Source organism: Scylla paramamosain, chromosome 1 (assembly GCF_035594125.1).
Source record: "Scylla paramamosain isolate STU-SP2022 chromosome 1, ASM3559412v1, whole genome shotgun sequence".
NCBI lineage: Eukaryota > Metazoa > Arthropoda > Malacostraca > Decapoda > Portunidae > Scylla > Scylla paramamosain.
The window spans coordinates 15,781,706-15,804,407 of NC_087151.1; the positions used below are offsets into that span (position 1 = coordinate 15,781,706).

Genomic DNA, 22,702 nt, shown 5'->3' on the forward strand with positions numbered 1-22,702 from the left:
ACATTTCACGCAGGGAAGCCACAGAACGCTTGACTTCTGATCTTTCTAAAATTTCTGATTGGGGCAGAGCAAACTTGGTATTGTTCAATGCCTCAAAAACTCAATTCCTCCATCTATCAACTCGACACAACCTTCCAGACAACTATCCCCTCTTCTTCAATGACACTCAACTGTCCCCCTCTTCTACACTGAACATCCTCGGTCTTTCCTTTACTTATAATCTGAACTGGAAACTTCACATCTCATCTCTTGCTAAAACAGTTTCTATGAAGTTAGGCGTTCTGAGACGTCTCTGCCAGTTTTTCTCACCCCCCCCAGCTGTTAACTGTACAAGCGCCTTATCCGTCCATGTATGGAGCATGCTTCACATGTCTGGGGGGCTCCACTCATACTGCTCTTCTAGACAGGGTGGAATCAAAAGCTTTTCGTCTCATCAACTCCTCTTATATATATATATATATATATATATATATATATATATATATATATATATATATATATATATATATATATATATATATATATATATATATATATATATATATATATATATATATATATATATATTTATTTTATTTATTTTATTTTTTTCCACAATAGGAGAATGAACTTCGACGATTGGCAGAGGAGAAGGCCAGTCTGGAGGAACAGCAAAAAGCAGAACGTCAGCGACTCCAGCAGCAGCTCCAGGACATTGAGTCTCATCAAGAGGAGTTGAGGCAGCAGGTAAGATAGGACAAGAACTGCATGGAGATGTAAATATAAAAAGCCAGTCAGTAAGGTGTAGGTCCAGGTATCAGGAATGGTATGTTGAGTGTACACTTGCATAAAAATTAATTTACATTTAAGTTGCTTAAATCAGGGAATTTCTTTGTATTTTCATGGTACTTGGAGATTTTAGAATATAAATTATATTCTTTGTGTGACATTAAGGGAACTGAGAAAATCCGAAAAATATCCAAAAATGGAAAAATCATCTCATGGCATTCTTCGGCCTATTACTTCATAATGGTTGCACGATAGTTCATCGTCCACATTTAAATACCATTTAAATAACCATTTAAATGCCCCATGCTCACACTCAGTCGCTCAGTCAAAGTCATTGTAGGCAGGAGATGGTTGTAGAAAATATTAATTAAAAAAATTAAAAAGTTTTCAAGGAACAGTTTTCTTTATTGTGGTGTATGGAAGTTTCTTCTCACAGCTTGACGAGGAAGAGCCTCAGTGCGGGTTGTACATGCTTAGAGAAAGGGAGGGAGTTAGTGACACTAACTCTTTCTTTCACTAACCTCTACTTCTGCATAGCATTCACTTACTTCCCACCTTTTGCCCTCTTTCACCATGATGGGTAAGAAGTCTAATCTTAGCCAAAGGAGCATGGTACTGACAAAAGCATGCTGGATATTAGTTGAGAGCAGAGAACAACATGAGGATAAGCGCATAGCCTCATGGCATGTCAGCCAACACTCCCATGTCTCAGTCTGCCCTTCTGCCACCTCACCTCTCACACCTCCCATTCCATATATAAGTTATGTTTCTGCCTCTGCTACCCCAGCTACTACTTCTATGTCTGCTGCTGTACAATTACTGCCTGTGCCTTCAACATCATGTCTCCACCAGCAAGAGAATCTCGTAGTGAAGAGATTTAAAATTTTCTAGAGCAATGAAGAAATTTCATTCATTGGAGATAATGTTTTAGTTTAAGTGGAGCAGCTTCAGCCACTGGTGGACAACATGCATTCTCCCAAAACAAAATGTAAAAACATCCCCGGCTTGACACCTGCCACCAATCACTGGGCCTCATGCATCAGTGTAGCACTCCCTCTTTGTAAAAATGAAGTGTGCAATGTTCCATCTAGGAGATTCCATATGCCAACAAAACAAGTCATCTGTGAATCTAATGCAATTGCAATTATGGCTCAAAGTCATCTACAACTCAAAACAAATACATTATAATACTTGACACCAAAAAAATTCCAGTATTATATAGCTATACATGGATGAAAATTGTGTGTCCCTTTAAACTTTAAAGCCCCGTATTTAAAAACTAACTTATTGCAATATTGAGGCATATTTCTCCACCATTTATTGTCTTATTTTAATGATTCTGGTGTCATTAAAGAGGAAATTAAAATAACACCCCCCCAAAAAAAAAAAATTATTTGAGTGTTTAGTTTTTTTCTAGCTTAAGAGAAATAACCAGTTGAGGAAATTTTTTTATTTTTCTCGACAACAAAACCAAAAATGAAAAACTGTTACATACTTTTCTTAGAAAACTATCAAAGTATCTTGTTACAATTATTCAAGAAAATCCAGGAAAAATTGTTGTCAGAATATGCAAAAATCTAAACCTCAATTTTTTTGTATTTTCATTAAAAAGAAAGATCGTAGCTCCAAATTTAATGAAACTTACACATGTAACTCATCTAAAGGAACTTTATATCTCATAAAAATTTGGTGCACTTTGGTTCATAGTCAAGGAAAATGGAAACTAACTCAGTTGATCATTGAAAATTTTTAAATTATGTAATCAGTGGATTGAAGCAGTCTGAAGTTCATTGGCTGGCAGTGAAGAAGCTATTAATTCTAGAGTGCCTTCCTAATAGGAAAAGATCTAGTATTGAAAGAACTTGTGCAATTATGCAAGGTTCTATATGCTAATGTCCAGGGTTGAAAAAGAAATTTAAATGAGATATCTATTGCAACATTTAACTATGATGTTCCATGCTACTCTGAAACTCTTGTCTCAGACTTTTGTCATGTATCAGAGCCATTCATTCCAGGATTTAATAAACCTTTTATATTAAGAAGGAATAGCATTCTTAGGGTTCAGGGCATATGTATTTATCTTCACTCAGGTTTTATTGGTTCCTGGTATTTGGAAGGTGTATGCAAGTGCCATGAAGTCAAGACACTCAAAATGTTATAAATTTGATTATCTATGTATGTTCTCAGCTTGCAGAAACTCTGATTTGGATCATTCCTTATTTGAGTGTCTTTTGCTTTCTGTGGCAAGGATACAAGAGACCAGGATTGGCATTAAAAAAAATGCCTGCCCAAAAAAACCCACCCCATTAAAAAAAAAAAAGCCTAAGTGTGTGTGTGTTTTTTTTTTTTTTTTTTTTTTTTTTTTTTTTACATATCAAAATTTATTCCTTTATCATATTGATAAATAAGGTCTATATTTGTACATATGCATAAAAAAATATAACAGTAGTCAAGCCTGACGCATTCATTTCCTATAAAGTACACAGGCTTTATCTAACTGGACCAACCTGTATCAGCATGACCTAAACAAGTGTCTGTTCTTCATTAATAGAAAGTGTCAAAATCCAAGATCTAACTCCCCTCGTGACTTCTGGCACCTAGCCAAGAATATCTCCAATAACTTTGCTTCTTCATCTTTACCTCCTTTATTTCAACTTGATGGCACCACTGCCATCTCATCTATTTAAAAACTGAACTCTTCACTCAAACCTTTGCAAAAAAACTCTACCTTGGATGATTCAAACCTTTCCTAAAAACTCTGCCTACCTTGGATGATTCAAACCTTTGCTAAAAACTCTGCCTTGGATGATTCAGGGCTTGTTCCTCCCTCTCCTCCACCCTGTGACTACTTCATGCTACCCATTAAAATCCTTCACAGTGATGTTTCCCATGCCCTCACTGGCTTAAACCCTTGGAGGGCTTATGGACCTGATGGGGTCCCTCCTATTGTTCTCTGAAACTGCCTCCGTGCTTGCCAAGTCGGACTCTTCCAACTCTGTCTATCAACATCCACCTTTCCCTCTTGCTGCAAGTTTGCCTAAATTCAGCCTGTTCCTAAAAAGGGTGACCATTCTAATCTCTCATATTACTGTCATTACTTTAATTTCCTGCCTCTCTAAAGTTTTGAATCTATCTTCAACAGAAAGATTCTTAAACATCTTTCAATTAACAACCTTCTATCTGATCACCAGTATAGTTTCCATCAAGGCCACTCTACTGGTGATTTGGCTTTCATTACTGTGTCTTGGTCTTCCTCTTTCAGAGATTTTGGTGAAACTTTTTTTGTTGCCTTCGACATATCAAAAGCTTTTGATAGTCTAGCACAAAGCTTTGATTTCCAAAGTACCCTTCTACAGCTTCTATCCTTCTTTCTGTAACTTCATCTCAAGTTTCCTTTCTGACCATTCTATTGCTGCTGTGATAGACAGTTACTGTTCTCCTAAATCTATTAACAGTGGTGTTCCTCAGGCTTCTGTCCTGTCACCTACTCTCTTCCTTTTATTCATCAATGATCTAAACCAAACTTCTTGTCCTATCCACTTCATGTCCCATTCCCCCATCTGCTAACTCTGTACAGGGGACTTACCAATCCATGTATGTAGTACGTTTTGCATGTATGCGGGGGTTCTAATCACACCACTTAAAATTTTAACGAGGGTAGAATCAAAAGTTTTTTGTCTTATCAACTCCTCTTCTCTAGCTGACTGTCTTTAGCCTCTTTCTCATTGCCACAATGTGGCATCTTTTGCTATCTTCTACCATTATTTTCATGCTAACTGCTCTTCTGATCTTGCTAACTGCAAACCTCCCCTCCTTCTGCGGCCTCATTGCACAAGAACTTCTTTCTCTCTTCCATATTTTGTCCACCTCTCTAATGCAAGAGTTAATCAGTATTCTCATTCATTCCATTCTCTGGTAAACTGGAACTCCCTGCCTGATTCTGTATTTCCTAACCTAACCTAACCTAACCTAACTCTTTCAAGAGAGAGAGAGGTTTCAAGACACCCGCTGTGTTTTTTTATTCTATCTGACATCTCTGTGGGAACTGGAATTAAGTGGGCCTTTCTTTTTATTAAAAAATTTTGTTGCCCTTGGCCTGTAGCCCTTTTACATAACACACACACACACACACACACACACACACACACATTACATTTTTTTTCCATAACTATAATGACACTTTTTTTTTTTTTTCTGCAAACACCCGTGTAAAATGGGGGGTGCATCTTACAGAGAGGTGCATATAATACGCTAGCAAATATAGAGAATATGAAAATGAGGATAGAGAAAGGAGGGAACAGAAAAGGGGTTATTTTCAATTGCCTATGACACCTGTGTTTCAGTGAGGAAAAGATGATGAGGTTTAGTAGATGGGAGGTGGTATTCTACAGATTGAAAATTAGATCTAAGGTTATGAATGTTGCAGTTTATAAAGAAAAAGTTGATGGGGGTGTCAAGACACTTAGGGTTGATACCAGAAGAGCAGTCCGACCTGGGGACATTAGTGGTCCCCTCCCCAGATGGGGAGAGGATTGGCTGATGTCGGAGTCACCATAATAATTTTGAATTTTGAGTGAAGGGTGTGTGTAATTAGGTGCTTGTAGTTTCGTGTGAAGGAAAAGAATTGTTTTTAGAGGGCAGGCTGTGACTGCCCCCTTGCATTGTGAGACACAAAGGGTAATGTTCAGTGATGCCAAAGCTGGGTTTAATGACAAGTTCACAGCATCCCCTGATCCAGTGCTTTAGACCTCACCAGGAGTAATTATCGTTTTGGCAGGTGCCTACTGCCTCCTCCTGTGATTGGGGCAGAGCAAACATAGTATTGTTCAATCCCTCAAAAATTCAATTCTTCTATCCATCAACTCAACACAACCTTCCAGATAACTATTCCCTCTTCTTCAATGATATTCAACTGTTCCCCCCTTCTACACTGAACATCCCTGGTCTGGTCCTTTTAATCTAAACTGGAAACTTCACATTTCATCTCTAGCTTTTTCACATTTCATCTCTAGCTTCTATGAAGTTAGGCATTCTGAGTTGTCTTTGCTAGTTTTCTCAACACCCCCAGCTGCTCTGTACAGGGGCCTTATCCATCCATGTATGGAGTATGCCTCACATGTATTGGGGGTGTTATTATAATGATCACTTGAAGGAGGAGCTGATTTTCTCTTGGTGTCAGCATTTAAATTAAATCCTGCCAAGACCTATAGCTTTATCTTTAGTTGTTCATGGACTCCCAATCCCCCCACATCTGGATATCATAATCAACAACCGGATATTCAACCCCTATAATTCCTTAAAACTTCTTAGTGTAATATTGGACTCCAAAATGACTTTGGAAAATCACATTAGGATAACTTCTCTAATTTCCCAGAAGACTGGTTTGTTGAGGAAATGCAGAGTCAGTTTTAGTGATGATAAGATTGTTTTAAATAGTTTTTATTCCTTCATTTTACCCTTCTTTGAGTAATGTTGTCAAGTTTGGATGTCAGCTGCTCCATTTCTTTTAAAATTTTTGGATTGCTCTATTAACATGATAAAGCTTTTACTGGCTAATCTCAACATGCAGTTTCATCATTGTCAGATGGTGCATCAACCATGTTTTTCAAAATTGTCAATAATAATGAGCATCCTCTTCACAGAGCATTAGCATCTTAATTTATTCCTGCTCACCAAACATGTCATAATTTATGTTTCAATGGGCTTGCTTTTCAGCAGGTTTTCTGTTTAGCCCACCAATTTTCCTGTACATTTATCCCTTATTTGACTAAAGCGTGGAATCTACTTTCAGATGAAATTGCTTCTGAAGCTATTTTAGATAAATTTAAAACAAAAGTTAACACCTTCCTATTAACTTACCAAGTATCTGTTTCTTCTTTTATTTTGCCTTTTCCTTTAATTTTTCACATCTGTGTTTGCTCATTGGGCATCCTGCTTGGGTCTATATCAGTTTTGATTTTCCCCTGATGCCCTTACATGGATTTCCATAATAATAATAATAATAATAATAATAATAATAATGAATATTATTGTCACTTATGTGTGTCTCAACATTTGAAGGTGGAAGATAAAAACTCTGCCATCCAAGTCAAAGAGGCAGAGTACCAGTTGGCAGAGGAGGAGAGGCAGAGGCTCCAGGAGGCACTGGCACAGGAACGCTTGACACGGGAAGAAGAAAAATTCAAAATGCAGGAAGAGTTGATGCTCACCAAAGCTCAAGAACAGGTGAGGATTTAGTGCTTTATTGCAACTTGTTCCTGGTTTCTGCTCTCAGTGCTCTTTGACTTGGGAAGAAATTAGTTAAATGAACTTGAGATTAGTGCAGAAGGGGTTTGGTGATTTGTACAAAAAGATGTTAACATATTTATGTGTGGTGACTGTGGTATATTTGATCTATGTGCCTAAAATAACTTTCTCCCATTTCTGGTTGTGAGAGATTGAGTTCTCTAACTCAGTAGGATGATGATTTAATTTCATTTGCTTCTTACAGGCAGCTGGATTTCTGTTGGGAAGTGACAACAGGCACTGAACTTACTAATTCACACTAATTTTATCATCATTAATCTTACAGCGTGCCTTAAAAGAAACTTTGGATGCCCTGGAGGGTGAAAAGCAGAAGCTGATGGCAGACTTGGCCTCCTCTGCTATGGTCTCCTCAGAGGCCAAGAAGGAGGTGGTGGAGTCAGTGTCTCACGTCTTGGAAGATGAATTTCAGTGTGCAATATGCAATGAGCTCTTCATTAATGTAAGTAATAAGGAATTTACTATTCACTAGAGCCTGGTACATCTTAAGCTATATTTGGCCCATTATCAATGATGTCATGGAGCACTGAGAGACCTTTTTAAGTGTTAATTATTTCTGGAGGTAGGTCATCCTTTATTGTTGTCCCTTTAGAGTCTCTCTTCATCTTCATTAACCCCCTCACTATGAAGTGCACGGTGTGGGCCCAACAACACAGTATGAGGGGCAGGCCATCACCACTTGCTGTGGTTTGCAGTTGCTGTCTAACATTTTTTTGCCTTTTCAAGGATTACTTTGCCTGTATTTGTTAATCATTTATTTCATAACTGATTGAGCAAGAAAAGTATAGATATCATCATAAATGTTTAAACATTTAAACATTTATTAATACCCAATAAAGTCAGTACATAATATGTTTTTATGTTTACATTAATATTAGGCCAGCCTTTTTATAAGCATAGCTTTTCAGGCACAACAGTATGTCAAATAATTCTGTTTTGCATGACCTTTCTTTGGATGTTCAGCAAAAAACTGGGCAGCTCTCTCATTTACTGTCACATAACTTGCCAACCAGCTTATCATCAAAGAAAAGTTTGAAGGTATCAGAGAAAGATACAAGTGATGAGTTGCCAAGAGCAGGATTCAGTCCAGAGAACTGAGACAGAAATTGTGGTGGTGAATCAGGATGCTTGTCAGAAAACATCTGATATCAACCTCCAACCTTCCTCAGCCTCACAGCCATCAGCCTAATCATCACTACAGGAACCATCATCATTATCATCCTTGTCTGGAATATGATCATCTCTCTACTGTCTGAAAGATCATCCATATTGTAAGAAAGACAGACAAACTCATATCAGCATCAAAGACACCCCCCTTTGTCAGCCCACTGAGGTGCTGGTCCCTGAACAGAGTCAAGAGCAATAGTAAAAAATTACAGAATAAGTGTCTTGAAACCTCCCTCTTGAAAGAGTTCATTCAAGTCATAGGAAGATGAAAGTACAGAAGCAGACAGGGAGTTCCAGAGTTTTCCAGAGAAAGGGATGAATGAGAATACTGGTTAACTCTTGCTTTAGAGAAGTGGACAGAATAGAGGCGAGAGAAAGAAGAAAGTCTTGTGCAGCAAGGCTGTGGGAGGAGGGAAGGCATGCAGTTTGCAAGATCAGAAGAGCAGTTGCATGAAAATAGCAGTAGAAGATAGCAAGAGATGCAATATTGCAGAAATGAGAAAGAGGCTGAAGACAGGCAGTTAGAGGAGAGGAATTGATAAGGCAAAAAGCTTTTGATTCCACCCTATCTAAAAGAGCACCCCACCCCACCCCCCCATACATGTGAAGCACACTCCATATGTGGACAGATAAGGCCCTTGTATAGAGTTAGCAGCCAGGGAGATGAGAAAAACTGGCAGAGACAGCTCAGAACACTTAACTTCATAGAACCTGTTTTAGCTAGAGATAAAATGTGAAGTTTCCAGTTTAGATTATAAGTAAAGGACAGACTGAGGATGTTCAGTATAGAAGAGGGAGGCAGTTGAGTATCATTGAAGAAGAGGGAATTGTCTGGAAGGTTGTGTCAAGTTGATAGATGGAGGTTGCCATATGGGTATATGGGATAGATGGAGTTGCCATATGGGTGGTTCTGAAATTATTTGTTTTATGATTGGCTGATAAATGAAAGGGGTGGAGCCAGAGATCTGAGTGATTGAAGCATGCAAAAGCCATCCAACTCTGGCCTGTATCAGAAAACAGGATTTCAAACTCTCAGTGCATCATCGAATGGATATATTGGTAAGTAATGACACACCTCATGTGTCATCATAGTGAAGGGTTTAAATGTTTCTTCTCATTTTAGTATCTTACTCTCATCCTCATCCCCATGTCAGTTTTTTTTTACCACTTGAATCTATTTCCTTTAATTCTTGCAGGCTGTGCTACTGAGTTGCAGTCACACTTTCTGCAAATACTGCATAGACCGTTGGAAAAAAAACAAAAAGGAATGTCCCAACTGCCGTCTTCCAATAACATCAGAGTCCAAATCATTAGTGGTGGACAATTTCATTGAGAAGATTGTACCTACACTATCAGAGGAAATGAAGAAGAAAAGGACACAGATTGTAGCTGAAAGAAATGGTAGTGGTGATTTATATTTATTTGTATTAGGAATTAATTGTACCTCTAAAGTCTAGATCAGTTAATGTTAAAGTTAGATCAGTGAATGTGGTTGGATGTGGTATGAGGAAAAGATCAAGAGAATGTTTCAGAGGTGACAGCTAGATGTGTGAAGTGGAGATGAAAGGGAAGGCTTGATCTGAATTTGGAAGATTGAATCAAAGAAGGACAAGTGTGGAGAAAGGAAAAGTGGGAAAAAGAATGTCCTTTTTGATGAGCCCAGAAATACAGCAGGGTGTGATGGAATGAAGTTTTGTTGAAAACCAGATAGGTTAAGGTGAAGTTTGGTGAAAAGCTGTGGATGTCTTTGAGTGTATAATGGCCTGATAGTGAGAAGGATGAAAAACAAAGAAAATCTTCTAGAGTTGTGTTGTTGTAGTTGTTAGTGTAGATGTACTAGTGAAATATCTGAATGCTAAAATTAAGAATATAGCAGTTGAAAGTGTATTTAGTATGCATGGCATGCCTGGAAGAAATTATAAGATTATGGATTAAGTTAGTGATTGGAAATATGTGATACAATGTCAGAAGTTGGCAAGTATTTGGGGTACAGTGAACAAGTGAAGTCAAAGTGAAGTCTAGAGAGAATTGCTGTTTCTTCTGATTGCTGTGGTAAAGTTTATTGTATGAAGAGTAGGTAGTGGGAGAGGAAGTGAAGTGGGTGCCTTGTTTTAGCTATCCCCCTTTGCACTGATATTGACTTGGTATATAGATAGAGATAGATTGTATTTATGTATTTTTAAATTTTGAATACAGCTGAAATGAAGGCTGCTGAAGAAGCTGCTGCTGCTGCTGCTGCTGCTGCAGCTGCCAGTAGAGGAAACAGAGGACGAGGAGGAAGAGGGCGGAATAATAGAGGAAGAGGAGGTCAGAGAGGGTAAGTACATGATGTATTTCATTAGTTCTCAGGAGAAACTTATCTTAAAGTTTATATCATGTTTAGAAGGTCTTGTGTGTCATTAGTGTTATTGTAATGATTTGTATTGTGGTGCTATGGGATATTGTCTCAGGAGAGTAATGCACATCATGTGGTAGGAAGACATCCATGCTGCTAGTTATGATATGAAGTATACATTGACTAGTCTATCCTTACAGACAGCAAGTCAGTAATCTATTCCTTTCTGTGTCTTCACCTCACATCTGCATTCACCTTGTCACCTCAGTTTACCTTGTCACATTGGCTATTTACTCTTAATTTCTTCCTCTCAATTTCTCCATTCAACATATCTTTGAATTTCTTTTTACATTTAACTCATATTCTGTATAGATATGCAAAATTCACCTTCAACTTCTACCTTTTCTCCACAATCCATCAAATGCACTTATTAACTTTTCTTATTTTCACTCTTTCTCATCTTAAACTTAATTTGTTGTTGCCTGGTAAGTAGTTTTTCTTTTTATATTATCCATTATATGTATATCCACTATGTGATGCGGCTGATCTCTTTCGGAATTAGGGTTGTTGCCCTCTACCATATTGCATGCTATCTCTTATATTCCTTTCAAGGATAGCAATAGACTGGGGATCTGCTCACACTTGTCCATTCCTTTGTACTCTCCAAGAGGAAACAGGGATTCACATGCATAATATTCATTTGCTTCATACATGCAGCTGCATCTCTGTGGGGAAGTGATAGCAGGCAGTGAACTTACCATAACTAGTTGTCAGTCTCTAGAACAGGGTTCTTCAAAGTACGGGTCGCAAACAGGTCCCAGTACTGGGTCGCAAACTCATATTCAGTGGGTCGCCACATGATAATAATAATAATAATAATAAAAATAATAATAATCCAATTTTTTCATAAATGAGAGAGAGAGAGAGAGATGTGTAGATGTATAGATGATATAGATGTGTGTGTGTGTGTGTGTGTGTGTGTGTGTGTGTGTGTGTGTGTGTGTGTGTAATATAACTGATATCAAGTTTATGAAGAGAAAGGTACGATAGAATGGACATACTGGGTCGTGAAGGTAACACAGAAAATCAAACTGGGTCGTGATGAAAAAAGTTTGAAGAACCCTGCTCTAGAAAGCACTCAGTTGTCTTGATGGTGATGTAGTCTTGTCAGGGGGCTCTTAGGGATGTTGTATGTACCCAGGATATTCCCACTGGATATAAATTTCTAGGTTGTCTGTAGTTGACAACAAAGAAATCCTTGGTATCCTACTCTTGGTGGGCCTGGTTGAAGGTAGCCATGGTGTGAAATGATTGCTGGTGTGATAGTTGTTGGCTTTTGTTTTGGGTTATTGAGGTGTCTCAACCCAGCCAACCAGTTGAACTCTGCTGGTTCTCGCTAATCTGTAGCATAAATCTTGGCTTGGTATGGTCAAAATCATCCTGAAATGATTTTCAGGTATCTTCTGAGGTATTTGGTAGCTATCCTATAAAATCCTTTCACATCCACCATTTTATGAATATATGGTATCTGGATTGATTGGCATTCTATTTAGGTTTATTGTTGCAATTTTAGATTTTTATATTTAGTTTTCTTTTGTTAAGGGGTATAAATTTGGATGAGTTCTCAGATAAACCTTTTTTTTTCCTGACTTTTTGCCAATTCAGAATTTGCACACATTTTGTGTGTGTAAAATTAGTTAAATGTGAAACTCTGGTATTATACTGTATTTTATTATGCTTTGATACCATACAATATCTATATTGTATAATGAAGCTTATGCATTTTGTTATAAGAGAAAATAGGCTTATGAAGGAGGTATGTAGGAGTAAACACCTGCTGCCATGATTAAATACTTCTAAGGAAGTCTAGAGAGAGTGGAGGGAGGGGATGCTGCAAGTCTGCTGTTGAATCTGAATGAGTACCTAGGTGGAAAAGGTAGTCTTTGCAAGAAACATAAGTGGAAAGGTTGCAGGTAGTGAGGTAGTGTATGGTAAGAAATTGAGGAGTACATGGAATACATGAGAATAGTGAGCACATATTGGGTTATGTGCAAGAGGAAAGGTTATTCCTTAAACTTTTTCCAGCATAAGGTGATACATAGGTACACATGGAGGAGAAGAGATGAGAGTAGTGAGAAATGAAGGAAAGATATGTGAGAATTAATGAGAAATTAAAAGGAGAATGAATAAAGAATGTTGTAGGAAACCAAATGAAAAGTTCATGGGGGATAAGAAGTTCTTTGGAAGTTAAGGGAGATTGGAGGGTGAGAGAGTATGGAATGAATAGAGAAAACAGAATTCATGTATGCAATGAGGAAGAAATGAAAAATGTGTAAAAAAGAATTCTGACTGTTTAATAAATGAGAAGACAGAAGGGGAAGCAAAGTGCTTAGTATGATTATAGGAGCAGTTGGAGAGTTACTGTTTATGCAGACAAATATAGGAGGGATAGAGAAGGCAATAGCAAAGCTCCAGGCATAGATTTTGAAATGTTTAAGTGTAGAGGTGACATAGCAGGATGGCTGCTCCTGAAGTGACCTGGCATTGGGGGCAGAAAGCATCAGAGAAATGTAGATAGTTAAATGGTTATGAGTATCCATATTATATGTACATTTTCTACCAAAATATTTAGCCTTGCTTAGATCTTGTGGGTTCAAAAACCCTACATTATCAGTGTATTTTGTTTTTTTCTCCATTTGATCAATGATCAGAAAATGACGATAGTCTTATTTATTTATTATTTTATATCATCAGTTTTCCAACATAAAATGTTCTTAATGATGTATCGTGTATGTACAGCTGTTGCACATAAACTAATATTAGAATTTGGTGATGTTATTGCAGGCAGGCAGTCTTGGTGCACACTACTAATATGGTCAACACAGTTCCTGCTGCACCCTCTAACTATGTAAATAACCAAGTACAGTACATTCCCCATATGGGTAATCAGAGAGTTGTCAGGATTCGAGTGCCAGCACTTAATATCCAAACCATGCCAAATAATCAGGGGATTGTAAGAATTCAAGTGCCTGCAAGTGAAGCCCAAACCCTGCAGAATATTCAGGGCATGGTCAGGCTTCACCTTCCAGCAGCTAATGGACAAGCACCTCCAGGATCTTCAAGCAACCCTCTTAGACTCACCTAGGTCATCTTCATCAGGTAACAGAGAATCAGATGCTGCAGTTTGCTAGCAGCTGGGGGTATTAATAGCATAACTTTGAATTTCAGCTTGAGACAAAGACAAGGGGAGAGTGAATCCCAGCAAGGCCAGTCCCTCACTCTCCAGTTATATGCAAATGCACCTGGTCAATCTAATGCAAATGCAGCAGATGCTCAGGCTGTGATCAGTGTGAGCAGTGATAGCAGTTCTAGAAGTGATAACTTGTCAGACTCCTCATCGGTCTCTGGTGACGAGGGTGCTTACTTTGGGGGGTATGGTCGCTGCTTCAATTGTGGTGAGTGTCAGATATTTAAAAAGGCTCTTTTAAAACATGTTGCATTCTATAGTCAATCAGCTTGTAGAAAATGTAATGTGATAACTGCAAATTTATTTTCATTTAAAATGCAGAAGTCATTCTTTGCCATGGAAGTTTGGCTATTACTATTAGATATTATGAAGCCAAAAATCATACTCATCTTATACAGCATTCCAGAGGCCTTGAAGGTTTTTATTTGCTCTATAAACATTGGTTATGATTAATACATACATCATCATCTCTTTTAAAAACATTAACTCTTTGATCTGAACTTATAGGGAGCCTCTTAGCTACATCCTTTTTTTTTTTTTTTTTTTTTCTGTAGGAGGGACACCGGCCAAGGGCAACAAAAATCCAATAAAAAAAAATGCCCACTGAAATGCCAGTCCCATAAAAGGGTCCAAAGCAGTAGTAAAAAATTGAAGGATAAGTGTCTTGAAACCTCCCTCTTGAAGGAATTCAAGTCATAGGAAGGTGGAAATACAGAAGCATGCAGGGAGTTCCAGAGTTTACCAGAGAAAGGGATGAATGATTGAGAATACTGGTTAACTCTTGTGTTAGAGAGGTGGACATAATAGGGGTAAGAGAAAGAAGAAAGTCTTGTGCAGCAAGGCCGCGGGAGGAGGGGAGGCATGCAGTTAGCAAGATCAGAAGAGCAGTTAGCATGAAAACAGTGGTAGAAGACAACTAGAGATGCAACATTGCAGTGGTGAGAGAGAGGCTGAAGATAGTCAGAGGAGAGGAGATGATGAGACGAAAAGCTTTTGATTCCACCCTGTCTAGAAGAGCAGTATGAGTGGAACCCCCCAGACATGTGAAGCATACTCCATACATGGATGGATAAGGCCCTTGTACAGAGTTAGCAGCTGAGGGGTGAGAAAAACTGGCGGAGACAACTCAGAACGCCTAACTTCATAGAAGCTGTTTTAGCTAGAGATGAGATGTGAAGTTTCCAGTTCAGATTATAAGTAAAGGACAGACCGAGGATGTTCAGTGTAGAAGAGGGGGAACAGTTGAGTGTCATTGAAGAAGAAGGGATAGTTGTCTGGAAGATTGTGTCGAGTTGATGGATGGAGGAATTGAGTTTTTGAGGCATTGAACAATACCAGGTTTGCTCTGCCCCAATCAGAAATTTTAGAAAGATCAGAAATCAAGCGTTCTGTGGCTTCCCTGCGTGAAATGTTTACCTCCTGAAGGGTTGGATGTCTATGAAAAGACATGGAAAAGTGCAGGGTGGTATCATCAGCGTAGGAGTGGATAGGACAAGAAGTTTGGTTTATAAGATCATTAATGAATAATAAGAAGAGAGTGGGTGACAGGACAGAACCCTGAGGAACACCACTGTTAATAGATTTAGGAGAAGAACAGTGACCATCTACCACAGCAGCAATAGAACGGTCAGAAAGGAAACTTAGATGAAGTTACAGAGAGAAGGATAGAAGCCATAGGAGGGTAGTTTGGAAATCAAAGCTTTGTGCCAAACTCTCGAAAGCTTTTGATATGTCCAAGGCAACAGCAAAAGTTTCACCAAAATCTCTAAAAGAGGATGACCAAGACTCAGTAAGGAAAGCCAGAAGATCACCAGTAGAGTGGCCTTGACAGAACCCATACTGGTGATCAGATAGAAGGTTGTGAAGTGATAGATGTTTAAGAATCTTCCTGTTGAGGATAGATTCAAAAACTTTAGATAGGTAGGGAATTAAAGCTATAGGACGGTAGTTTGAGGGATTAGAATGGTCACCCTTTTTAGGAACAGGCTGAATGTAGGCAAACTTCCACCAAGAAGGAAAGCTAGATGTTGACAAACAGAGCTGAAAGAGTTTGACTAGGCAAGGTACAAGCACGGTGGCACAGTTTCGGAGAACAATAGGAGGGACCCCATCAGGTCCATAAGCCTTCCGAGGGTTTAGGCCAGCAAAGGCATGGAAAACATCATTGCAAAGAATTTTAATAGGTAGTATGAAGTAGTCAGAAGGTAGAGGAGAGGGAGGAACAAGCCCAGAATCGTCCAAGGTAGAGTTTTTAGCAAAGGTTTGAGCAAAGAGTTCAGCTTTAGAAATAGATGTGATAGCAGTGGTGCCATCTGGTTGAAATAAAGGAGGGAAAGAAGAAGAAGCAAAGTTTTTGGAGATATTTTTGGCTAGATGCCAGAAGTCACAAGGGGAGTTAGATCTTGAAAGGTTTTGACACTTTCTGTTAATGAAGGAGTTTTTGGCTAGTTGGAGAACAGACTTGGCATGGTTCCGGGCAGAAATATAAAGTGCATGAGACTCTGGTGATGGAAGGCTTAAATACCTTTTGTAGGCCACCTCTCTATCATGTACAGCACAAGAACAAGCTTTGTTAAACCAAGGTTTGTAAGGTTTTAGGTCGAGAAAAAGAGTGAGGAATGTACACCTTCATGCCAGACAATATCACCTCTGTTATGCACTCAGCACACAAAGACGGGTCTCTGACACGGAAGTAGTAGTCATTCCAAGGTAAATCAGCAAAATACCTCCTCAGGTCCCCCCAACTAGCAGAGGCAAAATGCCAGAGGCATCTTTGTTTAGGGGGGTCCTGAGGAGGGATTGGAGTGATAGGACAAGATACAGATATGAGATTGTGATTGGAGGAGCCCAATGGAGAAAAAAGGGTGACAGCATAAGCAGAAGGATTAGAGGTCAGGAAAAGGTCAAGAATGTTGGGTGTATCTCCAAGACGGTCAGAAATACAAGTAGGGTGTTGCACCAATCGCTCTAGGTCGTGGAGGATAGCGAAGTTGAAGGCTAGTTCACCAGGATGGTCAGTGAAAGCAGAGGAAAGTCAAAGCTGGTGGTGAACATTGAAGTCTTCAAGAATGGAGATCTCTGCGAAAGGGAAGAGGGTCAGAATGTGCTCCACTTTGGAAGTTAAATAGTCAAAGAATTTCTTATAGTCAGAGGAGTTAGATGAGAAGTATACAGCACAGATAAATTTAGTTTGAGAGTGACTCTGTAGTCATAGCCAGATGGTGGAAAACTCAGAAGATTCAAGAGCATGGGCACGAGAGCAGGTTAAGTCATTGTGCACATAAATGCAACATCCAGCTTTGGATCGAAAATGAGGATAGAGAAAGTAGGAGGGAACAGAAAAGGGGCTACTGTCAGTTGCCTCAGACACCTGAGTTTCAGTGAGGAAAAGAAGATGAGGTTTAGAAGAGGAGAGGCAGTGTTCTACAGATTGAAAATTAGATCTTAGACCGCGAATGTTGTAGAAGTTAATGAAGAAAAAGTTGACGGGGGTGTCAAGACACTTAGGGTCATCGACAGAAAGGCAGTCCGACCTGGGGACATTTATGGTCCCCTCCCCAGATGGGGACTCCGAGGCTGGTGTAGGAGTCGCCATGATAATTCTGAAATTTTTGAGTGAAGGGTGTGTGTGTTATTATGTGCTTGTAGTTTTGTGTGGAGGAAGAGAGTTGTCTTTAGAGGGCAGGCTGTGACTGCCCCCTTGTGTTAAGAATACATTTGCATAAGGGGCCTCAAATATATATTGGTAGTAATATTACATTTAGCAATATTTAGGTGGGAAGAAGCTGGATAATAATGGGATAGGATTTATGAGGAATGCAGTCCATAACCTGGCATCCCAGTGCACAGATCCAGTGCTGTGGTGTCTACTGTTTTGTAGGGCACACCTCTTGCCCAAACTAAAAGATTTTTCCAATGTACATCATCCTATCTAGTACTAATAAGGTTGTGTCTCTGGTGGTATCATTATACACAAATCAGTATGGTTAGATATACAGGATGCATAATGGTTTTGTTTACAAAGGAATGTTCAGATGATAAGAGTGATTGTTGATGTTGTGGTGTCACTCAGTCACATTTCATTCTTACTTTCCTTCAGGGTAGTTTATGATGGAGTGGCTTGTCTCTTGGAAATGAAGATACTAGTTATAGTATTCCTGTCTATATATCAGGCTGGCAATCCTACATGAAGTGGCTCAGAAAAAGCACCACACTCACTCAATCTTTCACACTCTTAGCCACATTAGCCTCTGATTGTAAGGGATAGTCTTGTAGACCATCCCATGGACTTAGGTACTAGTACCAGGTATACTTTAATAAAAAGGGCATCCATTTCACTGATATTAGATCAGATGGTAGAATTTAATGGTATTTGCCTTGAGATCCATCATAGAATGCAGGATGAGCTCAGGCAACCTTTATTCAGGGCAGAAGATTTTTGTCAATCTCTCTCTCTCTCTCTCTCTCTCTCTCTCTCTCTCTCTCTCTCTCTCTCTCTCTCTCTCTCTCTCTCTCTCTCTCTCTCTCTCTCTCTCTCTCTCTCTCTCTCTCTCTCTCTCTCTCTCTCTCTCTCTCTCTCTCTCTCTCAACACACACACACACACACACACACACACACACACGTAACACACTAAAGTTTATAAGCATAATACCAGAAGATTTTATATGTGTGTGTGTATATATATATATATATATATATATATATATATATATATATATATATATATATATATATATATATATATATATATATATATATATATATATATATATTGATACTTTAAATTGTGGATGTTGCTTTTATTGAATGAGTTTAGAGATTCAAATTAAATTGGTGTTCATCTGTATTGTAGTTACTTGTAATTGTATGCTGAATGAACAAGTAACAGGCAACAAAGGAACACCATGTGGATTAAAATATTGATGCCATTGATTAAGTGACTGTTTTCTGCAGATATCTGCTGATGGTCATGCTAATTTCCTGTAACTTTTTTCTTTTCAGAGGTTGTTGAAAAAATAAATTTTAGTTATGTTGTTTTACTTCAATTTATTGCAGGGCGGCGTGGACACTGGGCCAATGGCTGTCTGGAATACTGACGGTAACAATGTTACTTTTCATATGAACGATGTGTCATATTAGTGAAATTATACTTTTGTACATGCCTTTTTATTGAAGGGATGTGTAAAACTAAGGATTGTGTTATGTTCATATCATAGATTTCAAATGTCTTCAATTTACTATACCTCATGTTAATATTGATTTTCTATAAAAAGTGTTCTTTGTATATTGTTATTTTATAGCCACATGGTATGATCAAGGATCATCATAGATAACATTATTCATTTATGTTCCTATTATTGTTTCTATATATTATTGCCAAAAAGGGAAGAGATTGAATGTTTGTGAGATGAAAGTTGGATGTATTAGGTTTGTGGGAAAGAGGTGAAAGAAAAAGATAAATTTGTGTTTGCAAGGAGTGGTTGGTGAAATGTGGAGGTGGAAGTGTGAGAGGAGTGGTCTTATCAGTGAGCCTAGAAGTGCAGTGCATTGCAGTAGAATAGGATATTTCATCAAGACTGTTGTTGGTGAAATTGGAGTTTAGCTGAGAACTGAGAGAAATGTGTTAATTCAGTAATATTTATGATGTATGTGCAAAGGGTGACTCGAGAAAGTAGTGAAAGTACATGTAGCATATTTAACATGTAAAATGGAGTATAACAATTTAAAACAGAGTGGCTCAAAGCACAGTATTGAAACTTTATGGTCATGGAAAGAATAGCAGAAAGTGAAATAGTAAGGGAGCATATGAGTATGATTGATGTAGTAAATACAAGTTGATAACCTCCAGTGAAATGGGAGGATGGGATGCTGAAGTGCATGAGGGAACCAATAAGAGGAAATTTAGACAAGTAATCCATTTACTACAGAGAAAAAAATGCCAATCAGTCAAGCAATCAATAAATAGATACCATATCCTTATTTGGGAGGTTATAATGGGGTCCTACAGGGCAACAACCAATCTATCCACAAGAGAAAACCCAGGGAACATATATAGGGACAGTTGTGCCAGCAGTAGTAACCTTACATGGTAAAAGTATGAGCTATGGTCAGTTGCTGGTTGAGTTGAGACATTCTGTAGTGCCTGGGAGTACAAAAGCCCCTAAATGATCTTGGGACTTTACAGGTATTTCTCATCTGTTCTCCCAGTCACAGTTTCAGTCCATCAGTTCAGTGAAGGCCTCTCATAGTTAAAGATTTATTTCACCTTCAGTTAAGTTTCTCAGTGCTTGTATGGAATCCCCAAGGAGAGCATGACAATGGGGATATATATATATATATATATATATATATATATATATATATATATATATATATATATATATATATATATATATATATATATATATATATATATATATATATATATATGGTGTAATGTTATAGGGTATAATGCCTTTGTATGTCTGTACATGGAAATCATCCTATGTTCTTTGTAAAGAAGCTCAGCCAGCCTAATAATAGAAAATGGTACTGAAGAAAGTGAAGAACTAGAAGTTGATCCAAATGGAGGGAGGAATCTATGTAGTGACTGGGAGGACAAAGATCCCAAAGTGATCTTGGGACCTGACAGTCATCATGGTCCCAATGTCTAAGGTGCTGTCCTGTTCTCCCAGTCAGGGTTTCAATCATCAGCTTAGCAATGGGTTCTCATGGCTAAAGATTTATCTCATTTTGATTTTTCAGTGTTTCAGCAAGTGTCTCAATTTCCCAAAACAAAAGCCAGTGGTTCTCACACTAGCTGTCATCTTGCTCCACAGCTACTCATGTCCAGTGACATAAAAAAGGATATCCTGCCTCAGATGCCCAAATTAACCTGGAGATTTATATTAAGTGGGGAGGTACTACATTTGAGGATCCTGTTTCCTGGGACTGAAAGTGTTATGGATTTCAGATTTTTCCAGTTTTCAGAATATTTTTATTTGGATTTATAAAATGGGACAGCTTGGGGATGGTATCCAGGTCTAAACATGATATCCATTTAATTTCAGAATATAGCTTGTACGTATACCCTGAATGTACTTTTACAATGGCCACAGAAGTATCGATGAAGTGTAAACATGACAGTGCGCCCACAGAGCAAAGATGCTCTTATTTACTACCATGGGAGGTATCAAAAGTGACAAATTGTCACACATGGCAACTCACATGCCCTGAAGATGCTATGCTCAGTTTTTTAATCACAGAGACTGTAAGGCACAGCAGAAGGAGATTTCTCTTCTGGGCTCCCCTTCCTGTTTCTGCTTTGCCACTATCTTCTTATTTCATCATTCACATTTAATTCTTTCAACAATATAATGAGTCTTTGCAAGCTTAACAACAAAGAGAAGTGTTGTGATGGCCTTTGTTTGAGAGTGGTTCAGTGATTACAAGACTGGAAGGAAGATAGGAAGATGAGACAGCTGTGACATGGGTGGCAAAAGCTGCACTAGCACTGGAAATAACTGTCACTCCTGAGAGAAAGAAAGGCTCTGGGCAAAAAGGGAAGACAGGTACAGAAATAGTGAGTTAATACAGTACATACCTTGTAAAAATCTGAGTTGCTGCGCCCCTTTCTTTCAGTCAGAAGACACATGTGAGCTGCAAGGCAACAGGGAGTGACAGCTGTTCCAGTCACTAGTACAGCTTTTGCCACCCTATAACTGCTGTTTCTGATCTTGTCTTCCTTTCAGTCTAACAATTATTGACAGCCTCTCAACCCTCTTTTCTTCATCATTAAGCTTGCTGGGACCCATTATAATGTAAGAAGAATTAAATGTGAATGATGAAAGGAGAAGGTAGCAACAAAGGAGAAGCAGGCATGGGAGCACAGGAGATGAAATGAAAAAGTAGCAGCAAGGGGGAAGCAGGCATGGGAGAACAGGAGAGACATTCCCCACTGTTCCTGACAGCTACAGTCAAAGTATCAGTGATTTAAAAACTGATTATAGTATCTTCCTGGCATGCTAGTTCCCATGAGTAACAATTTTCCACTTTTGATACCTCCCATGGCAATGAATCAAGTATCAGAGCTTTGGTATATAGGTACACTGTCATCTTAACAATTCATATATATATATATATATATATATATATATATATATATATATATATATATATATATATATATATATATATATATATATTTTTTTTTTTTTTTTTTTTTTTTTTTTTTTTTGGGGTGTAAACCTTCCCACCACTTGTGGAATTTTCCATTTGTGACGTGTCTTGACATCATTATAAACTTTTGAATTTTGGAATTTCTGATAAAGGACTCAGACTGTATTGGGATTCACAGTATCCTTTAGAGTAACACCCCATTAATATTGACCCATCATCCAGACAACTCAGTGTTGTATTCTGTAACAGACTTAGCCATGATTGAGCTAAGTCCAGTGCCAGTCACCACTCTTCCCCAGAAACATAATTGGTTGAAACAAACAAATCAAAACTACATATATGAACCATCTTCACCTCTTGGAAAATAGAAAAAGTAAACAGGGGTGGGTAGATATCTAGAGGTTATCTTTAGGTTACTAGAGAAATACATTTTTATTGAAATAAAAGTTGGAGTCAGGCACATCACTAAGCTTAAAATTTGGCCTGTGTAACTGGGTGAGGAACGTAAATATTATGTTAGGAAAGGTTTGAAAATACATAAGTGTAGGTCATTGGTGAGAAGCTAGGAAATCCGACATCTTAAAGTAACAACTGTGAAATATCTAATGGATAAAATTTGTTCTGATGGGTGATTTTTGTCTTCATTAAGAAATTTGATTTTAGTCTTCATTAAGAAATTTGTCATGGAAATGGCAAGGGGAAAGAGGAAAAAAAAAGCTGGCTG

At 38.3% G+C, this 22,702-nt stretch overlaps 1 protein-coding gene across 7 annotated transcripts in view; it reads left to right on the forward strand.

Moving 5' to 3' along the window:
• The window catches only part of LOC135101367 (E3 ubiquitin-protein ligase RNF8-like), a 50,942-nt gene that overhangs the window by 26,466 nt on the left and 1,774 nt on the right, over positions 1 to 22,702 (forward strand). For 3 of the 7 annotated variants that reach the window (XR_010269238.1, XR_010269240.1, XR_010269242.1), the window contains exons 7-13: positions 601 to 726; positions 6,829 to 6,993; positions 7,340 to 7,513; positions 9,435 to 9,639; positions 10,435 to 10,555; positions 13,418 to 13,732; positions 18,877 to 18,919. Coding sequence is in view for 4 of the 7 variants with exons in the window: in XM_064005261.1 (XP_063861331.1) it covers positions 601 to 726; positions 6,829 to 6,993; positions 7,340 to 7,513; positions 9,435 to 9,639; positions 10,435 to 10,555; positions 13,418 to 13,718 (1,092 nt within the window). In the remaining 3 variants the exon portion in view is untranslated. Of the gene's footprint in view, positions 1 to 600; positions 727 to 6,828; positions 6,994 to 7,339; positions 7,514 to 9,434; positions 9,640 to 10,434; positions 10,556 to 13,417; positions 13,733 to 13,801; positions 14,029 to 18,876; positions 18,920 to 22,702 lie in introns of all 7 variants that reach the window. The other 4 variants (XM_064005269.1, XM_064005261.1, XM_064005282.1 and 1 more) reach the window with 4 other exon arrangements.